Raw genomic sequence first — 7,953 nt, 5'->3', positions numbered from 1 at the left:
TTAATTATTTTATAAGGTTCAATGAGAATAATGAGATCTAAGACTTTCGCGAGTTTTATTCATTTAAATGAAACTAATATATTTTCGGATATACTACGCGGATTTTATTATTTTAAAACTACATAATCCCGTTTCGGTTGCTTTTCAGCAACCGTGATCACGGTTTTAAAAGTTTTAAAATAATAAAATCCGCGTAGTATATCCGAAAATATATTAGTTTCGTTTAAATTCAATGAGAATCTCATTAGTCGTAAATTTATTGTTCTGTCGAAACTGCCGATCCAGTATCGATCAATCAGAGCAACCGCCAAAATATTCAAATAGATTTGTGTTGTATTAACTTTCTAATTCATACAGGTGTAATGAAATAGCTGATAAGCAATACGCTCGCGTTCTGTAATCAGTTTCAGGTGTAAAATTTTGATGTTCATTTATTCAGGCCTTTTTGATTTTAAATTAACCTAATTACAAATAAAACACTAGGTATATCTCCACACATATACCTATTATTATCTTTAAATATAATTGATTAATAAAATAGTAATAAAAGTTATCACGCGAATTATCACAGTTGTTTTAATATCTAATCAAATGGTTGTAACTATACAACTATTATATTTTTTGTGTGTTTAGATATTAAAAGTTATCAGAACAAAAAATTAAATATTTAAAATAAGTAAAATAATTTAAAAATTTAAAAAGAAACTTTATAGTAAAATAATAACTTGTTCATACTAAAAACTATTTTATTTTGAGAACTCTTTTAGTGATTACATGTTAATTACGCCATGACAGTCGAAGCGAGTTATAAATAGATTTATATAATATACAGACTTTAATGTTTTGATATCATTTTTCGTGATTCGTTCGAAAACATCAGTTCACGCCGGTTTCGACTTCGTTCGGACGTGTTGTGTTACAAGTTATTACAATATACTAAGTAATACTTAGTAAGTATACGAAAGGTAGTTTATATAGATATATAGATTATAGTATAACATACGAAGTAGTTTTTAATAATTATTAAAATATAAGTATTATTAAAATATATGCAAAGTTTTGAACGCTGCTCTAATCAATTTGACCTTGAAGTTTAACCAAGTTTAAGTTCTGTTGACTGTAGCTATATGTATGTGTTATATTTATTTTACATGTTCCTTCACTGTGTATACGGAAATTCTTGTTGCTTTTGTAGGATTTTTATCACCTAAAATGGCTAATATTGTACCATCAACGATTGCGAGGGGACTGTCGTCAGGTGTGGCCAACAGAATATTGGCTAAAAAATACGTACTTACGAAACACTTTGAGGGAGAGCCTAAGAAGAGCGATTTTATCGTCGTTGAAGAGGAACTTCCTCAATTAAAAGATGGAGGTATTGTATTGTGACTTATTAATTATTTCAGTATCGTATGAGTACTGTAAACAGAAAAATAATAAGTTGATAACTTTCTGTTATCTGTTATTTTTTAAAATTTTGTATTTTAACAGATACATCGGAAATTTGATAGACAACAATTTAAAATTATAGGTATATAAAAAAGTATAAAATTTTGTAGTAATATTTCAAACACACTGTTTTATTTATCTAAAATCTAAATATACCTATAGATAGTGAAAAAGATGAATAGATTAAATAGTAAAAGATAAGAAAGCTGTGTCATGACTTTTGTTTTTTCTATTAGCAACAAAAAATTATGTTATGAACGACTATGTACCTTTTATGTTAATGAAAAAATAAATTTATTTTTTTTATTTCGAAAAAAATTTCGATGAATATATACACAAATACTTAAATAAATATGCAAAGTCATGCATAACATGCAAGTTTCGTTTTGGTGGACCAAAGTTCAAACGTATAAAAACTTAATTAGACGATATGTCATAGTAATTACAGAAAAAATTATAGTTGACACAAAAAATATTGCTTGAGGACGACCAGACGGATGATTGTATCTAATAATATTAATATGCTTTTTGTTATAAAATCTTTAATGAGAGGTCTCGGTGAATATCTAATTTATTTTAAATTTCAGAGATATTAACAGAAGCTGAATACTTGAGTGTTGATCCTTACATGCGTGCATATATGATACGTTTTAAAATGCCAGCCGACATGATCGGAGGACAAGTGGCTAAGTAAGTTCTAATAATAAAAAAAGGAATGTCTTATTCACTTTTCATATGTGCATTTTCAATTTGGCATAATATAATGAGATCTTTACGCGAAAAACACCAATTTTTTTTTTTAATAATTTTGATTAACGTGACGCGGCGAGATTCAAAAGATATTTTATACGTGAATTCGTGAAAGGAGATTATAATGTTTAGTTAATAGAAAATCTTTTCCAGGGTGATCGAAAGCCGTAGCGCAAAAGTACCAGTTGGCAGTTATGTGACGGGTTCCTTTGGTTGGAGGACGCACTCTATTGTCAATTACGATAACCCAAGTGCTGACCAACAGCTGCCAGTCCATGTTTTACCAGATTTTGGTCCGTATCCTGTTTCACTGGCCCTAGGCCTACTTGGGATGCCAGGGTTAGCGATATTATAATATTGATGAATTTAAACAAATCTTATATAATAATCCCATATGTATTTCTTGATTTTTTTCCATGTTTATTTCCGTTCATATTATTTATTATAAAAAAAATTGTAATATGAAATTATGTGAGTCACTTTTATGATACAGCTATTTTAGTTTAAAATATTACAATGATCGTATCACCGTTAAACAATGAAATTACAAAAAAAGTTGTAATTTATAAAATGGTTCCATTTTTTTTTAGAAATACGGCATATTTTGGTTTAAAAGAATTATGCCAACCTAAAGCTGGTGAGACTTTGGTAGTGACGGGTGCGGCTGGTGCTGTTGGTTCTCACGTGGGTCAGATTGGGAAGATTTTGGGTAAGCATTTTTATACAAATGTAATATAATATAATAGAATTTGTAGTATAAGAAACTTTCGGACCAACGTTTTGGTAAGAATGATTCCAAATTTGATTTGACATTACAATCGCAATGAGGATAAAATCAACGATTGGCTGTTTGATAACATTTTGCAATTTTAATTTAAATATATATATGTATATATATATATATATAAAAAAAAGAAATAAAAAATTAAGATTGAAAATTTAAATTGAAAATTTATCTTCAATAAGAACTCGAAATTTGTATTACAGGTTGCCGTGTCATTGGATTCGCGGGCTCTGACGAGAAATGTCAATATTTAAAAAAAGAACTGGGTTTTGATTACGCGTTCAATTACAAGACAGCCAATATTAGATCGGCATTAAAGGAAGCGGCTCCAAATCGCGTCGATTGCTACTTCGATAATGTTAGTATTAAATTAAAAATAAATTTCAGTAAATATTATTACTGGTATAAAAAGATTTAAAAATAATTCATCTTAATATAATGTAGGTGGGAGGTGAAATCAGTTCCATAATAATGAGTCATATGAACAAATACGGTAGGGTTGCTGTCTGCGGCTCTATTTCGTCCTACAATGATACAACTCTGCCTAAAGGTGAATATACATATATTATAAATTAATATATATATAGTATATATACTTTATTATAATTTATTTTTTTAATATTTTCGTTCAAAATTGGAATGTTAAAGTATGCTTTTAATTTTTAATTTTTATTTTAGTTTCAATAGTCCAGCCTTCGATCGTTTTTAATGAACTTAAGCTCGAAGGATTTATAGTAAGTCGTTGGGCCAACAGATGGCAAGAAGGTATTATGGCGAATCTGAATTGGTTGAAGGAAGGCAAATTGAAGTACCAAGAGAAGGTTTACCATGGATTTGACAACATGGTTGATGCCTTAGTGGGCATGTTGAGAGGAGAGAACACAGGGAAAGCAGTTGTGAAGGTTAAGTGAAAACAATAAATGACTTAAAAATAGCACTTTCTATTATTTTATACCATAAAATGAGCATTTTTTGTATACACACATACACACACCTACATAATACACAATATAGTCACAGGATATCGGAAACGTCTCCTACGATTTTAATATATCATTGACATTTTATGGAAGTAACGAATGAAATGTAATTGTAATCTTTTATTTGAGATGAGATTACACTTACATAATCGCAACCCAATGTAGTCAACAATGTTATTATACGTTAATTATCATATGATGAATGTATATTAAATTTTAAGATTTTCGTCATCGACATACTTAGTCTATTGTAAATGTTACAAAAAGGTTCCAAAGTAAAAAGTTCGGAATACTAAAATATATTCAGTTAATGAGATCTATATGAAGAATATAAAACCACGTATAAATTGCATATGTATAACGGAAAAGGTGTATTAAATGCGTGTTTGATATAAGTTACGTTCTTTTTTCTTTCAAAATTCTGTTCTCAGGTGGTTGCTTCCAATTTATTATAATAAAACCTTACTTACAAGTTCATGGAAACTTAGAAAGGGAGTAAATAGATTTTTTTTATCACATTCGAATAATAAAAAAAATACCTTTTATTTAATGGTGGCAATAAATAAGAAGTAACCGTCAATGTCACTATGCCAGTATGCTGTATGCTACTTGTGTAAACTGCTTATTTTAGCCGCGAATTTTGTTTTATTGTGAACTTTGGAGAGCGTAAAATATCACTGAATAGATGTTATAAAATATTTTAAATAAATATTTTTTTATTAAAATTTATTGCCTATAATGGAGTTTTCAGAATTATTAACAAAGTTTTCTCAAAACTCTAAGAAATCCATTTGCATATTGAGATTTGATTCCCCTATTGGAAAAATAGTTGCAGCGGGTGATGATAACTTCCTATATGTTGTAGTTTTTGAAGACTCAAAAAACTTCGAGAAAGAATTACGTGTTATTGCTGATAATTTATCATGTAGTTTTGTAGAAAAAAAAAGTAAGATTCTAGAGCAGTTCGAGTGTGAAATCAAAGATTACTTCGATGGGAATTTACGAAAGTTTACAGTTCCTATAAAAACTTTTGGTACGGATTTTCAAAAGGTATTCACTAGCACTATATAGTTTATTATTTTGCTGGCCAGGTTGTATAGAGAAGACATTGCACCTAAGTTTAATTACAAACAAATGAACTGACTTTTTTGACTATGGTTAATAAAATGTATTTGAAATCAATAGTAGATATTTACTGTATTTTAGGAAGTTTGGAAACACCTCCTGGAACTGCCCTATGGCTCTACGCAGACCTATGGGTCACTTGCCAAGAATATGGGTAGGGCGGCAAGCCATTCTCGAGCTATTGGTGCAGCTTGTGGTGCGAATGCCCACCTTATAATAATACCTTGCCATCGTTTAGTTGCTTCTGCTACTAATGGAGGATTTAGTTGTGGTGTTAATCGCAAGGAGTGGTTGATAGAGCATGAGAAGAAATTTGTTAAGCTTTGATCCTTGTTATTGTTAGAGCATTCCCTAAATACCGAGGACACACATACTTTGCTTATGTACGCACAATATATATATATATATATATATATTGTAGGAATATGAGAGGGTAGAAGAGAATCAATGTAGGAATATGAGAGGGTAGGAGAGACTCAAACGACATATAAGCCGTTGTCAGAGGACATCAGGGCTCTTTTTTCGTTCGTAACGCGCGTTGGTGTGATAGCTTAGTCGTTAGTAGATTTTCGAAGTGTGTTTAAATCTTTCGATTGTATTATATTCGGATTTCATTTAACGATTAGTTTAAATCAAGATAGTTGAAAGTTATTCATTTAGAATTGTTTTTATTTTTGTGTAAATTTAATAAATTTGCAGTGGAATTGTATCGAATGTTATTTTTTAAAAAGTCAATTCTTACCTTGTTTCTAAGATCAGAAGTGCGATACGTACCTTGAGAACCCCGTTTGGTAAGGCCTTGTTATTTCAATTTACCCACACATTATTTTTTTTGGGTTTTATTAAATATTTCTTTATAACTTTTTTTTAGACACTGAGTTATTTTAAATATCGTGTTACGTTATTATCGAGAATATTAATTTGTGTTAATTACTCTGATTAAGCGGTGAGTAAGCTTTTATTGCGTTTGTTTGTTGATACGTTAATTTCTAGCGATCATACTTATTTAATTATTTTATTTTGTTACTAAAATGTCTGAACGTGAACGCAATTGTAGCCGCAGTGGTCTTGATAGTAATCCTCGTCGTGATCGTAGCTAGAGTCAGGGTAATAGTTCCCGTGAGTAATCCTTTGATGAGAATAACATGTTGAGACTTGATATGGAGGCAATGATGTCTCGTCTTAAAACGTTAGAGGCGAAAACAAGGGCTTCGTCCATGCCGCACCGCGCGTCGGTGAATTCACACGACTATGAGGAATTGCGTTACAAAGGTTTGACGCCCGGTAGCGTTTGTAATAGGCAGTCATCATGACAGTTGCAGACACCAACGCGCGTCCGCGATATATCTCGCGTTTCCGATCGTCGTGTACCCTATAGAATGCGTGAATTATCGTCGATAGGGCATCTGGTTTCTCCGACGCATGTGACTTGACGTGAAGCTACCATTCAGAATGTTATCATCATCAGGATCCGAGACCTCGCTCGATCACGACAAGTAGGCGACGCGGGTATACCGTTGGAATTAGTACAGGCGAGTGTTACCGATTGCATTGCTAGTGCCATCAGATCAATTAGTACGGCTGAAAAATCTCGGTATTACTATATTTCGAACTTTGACCCAAATCTACACAATTTTGACGATTAGTGCATACAAATTGATTGCGCGAAAGTTTTAAACAATTGGAATGATTTAGAATGCCTTTCACGAATAGGAAATTGTTTGTTAGGGGATGCGAAATCTTGGCTCAATGAATGGGTGTCTAGCTACCGTAGTTGGACCAATTCTAAGAAAGAATTCAAACCTTTATGTCCTGAAGTACCAGATTTTGCTGGAATATTGTTTGAAGTTATGTCTAAGAATTCCGATCACTATCCAACGTACGCGTAATATGTACGCCGGTCGATACTTTGCTTACGTATAGTGCAAGGACTCGATGAGGAGCTTATTTCGGTTATAATTATTCGCAGTGTCATTGATCCAAATATTAGGGCTACGGCGACAAATGCTAAACTATTTCCGAATGATTTAGTCGAATTCTTTTCAATCTATGTTAAACCAAATACAATTAGTGTTTCGAGACAACTATACTCGCGTTCGGAATTGTGAAACGTTACGACAGATAGACGATCTCTGGAATATTCACGTAAACGTAATCTGAGTGATATCAGGTGCTTTTTCTGTGGGCAGTTGGGGCAAAAAGAAGCTTTGTGTAGTAAGAGACCCAAAATCGAACGGTTATCAGGGAGTTTATCAAATAGTGAGGGCGTTAAGTTCTAGGCTCGAATCATGCACATATTTTATGAATTAATGGTGATGATTGTTCAGTCTGATGTTTCGATGACAATTGATACACCTCTGGTAGGTAACTATTTAGAGAGGGTTACTAAGAGGATAATTAATGAATTCTCTTGGTACTTGATTTCGGGAACTGCTACATCAACCGTAAACATAGGTAGTATGTCAATTAAACTTAAATCCAGCATTCCTGTGTATAATCGGTCATATCAACTCTCACACGCTGAAACGATCCGTGGTCGTGACATAATAACAGATTTGCTTGAAAAGCAAATAATAAAGGAATGCTCGTTTTTAGCTACCACTATTGAATACCTGGGTCGTACGATTAGTAAAGGTCAGGATAGGCCAAGTCGTCAGAAAGTGCAGGCCTTAATTGATTCAGCCGAACAAAAAAAATCTTAAGCAAGTAAGGCAATTTCTGGGGTTAGCTAGCTATTTTAGGCGGTATATAGTTGGGTTTGCCCAAAGGGCTGCTTGCATAGCGGCACTTACTAAAAATTATCTTTCATTGAGGTGCTGAAAAACAGGCCGCTCGTGACTACATCATAGATTGTCTTACAAGTGA

At 32.3% G+C, this 7,953-nt stretch overlaps 2 protein-coding genes across 3 annotated transcripts; both read left to right on the top strand.

Annotated features, from left to right (window-relative positions):
• The first annotated feature begins 811 nt into the window (after positions 1–811).
• LOC116770165 (prostaglandin reductase 1-like) lies at positions 812–3,917 on the top strand. Of its 2 annotated transcripts, none has more exons than XM_032661527.2 (8): positions 812–950; positions 1,196–1,375; positions 2,037–2,139; positions 2,353–2,538; positions 2,790–2,908; positions 3,187–3,341; positions 3,428–3,533; positions 3,662–3,917. In XM_032661527.2, exons 2-8 carry the CDS (start codon positions 1,213–1,215, stop codon positions 3,892–3,894), a joined length of 1,065 nt encoding a protein of 354 aa, XP_032517418.2. In that variant the 5' UTR covers positions 812–950; positions 1,196–1,212; the 3' UTR covers positions 3,895–3,917. The 2 variants fall into 2 exon arrangements, with proteins under 2 accessions (XP_032517418.2, XP_032517419.2); XM_032661528.2 differs by having other exon boundaries at positions 857–965.
• Positions 3,918–4,445: 528 nt separating this feature from the next.
• LOC116770166 (methylated-DNA--protein-cysteine methyltransferase) lies at positions 4,446–5,474 on the top strand. The gene is made up of 2 exons (XM_032661529.2): positions 4,446–5,013; positions 5,170–5,474. Exons 1-2 carry the CDS (start codon positions 4,702–4,704, stop codon positions 5,413–5,415), a joined length of 558 nt encoding a protein of 185 aa, XP_032517420.2. The 5' UTR covers positions 4,446–4,701; the 3' UTR covers positions 5,416–5,474.
• The last annotated feature ends 2,479 nt before the right edge of the window (positions 5,475–7,953 follow it).

The sequence above is a fragment of the Danaus plexippus genome, assembly GCF_018135715.1.
Source record: "Danaus plexippus chromosome 13 unlocalized genomic scaffold, MEX_DaPlex mxdp_15, whole genome shotgun sequence".
In the NCBI taxonomy this organism is placed as follows: Eukaryota; Metazoa; Arthropoda; class Insecta; order Lepidoptera; family Nymphalidae; genus Danaus; species Danaus plexippus.
The sequence above is the reverse complement of the archived record's forward strand: the minus strand, read 5'-3'. Positions and strand labels throughout refer to the sequence as shown.

Coding starts and splice junctions, on each gene's coding strand:
- LOC116770165 (XM_032661527.2), top strand. CDS start 1,213: ATGGCTAATATTGTACCATCAACGATTGCGAGGGGACTGTCGTCAGGT. Junction 1,376..2,036: donor TCCTCAATTAAAAGATGGAG/GTATTGTATTGT, acceptor TTTAAATTTCAG/AGATATTAACAGAAGCTGAA. Junction 2,140..2,352: donor ATCGGAGGACAAGTGGCTAA/GTAAGTTCTAAT, acceptor AATCTTTTCCAG/GGTGATCGAAAGCCGTAGCG.
- LOC116770166 (XM_032661529.2), top strand. CDS start 4,702: ATGGAGTTTTCAGAATTATTAACAAAGTTTTCTCAAAACTCTAAGAAA. Junction 5,014..5,169: donor TTGGTACGGATTTTCAAAAG/GTATTCACTAGC, acceptor ACTGTATTTTAG/GAAGTTTGGAAACACCTCCT.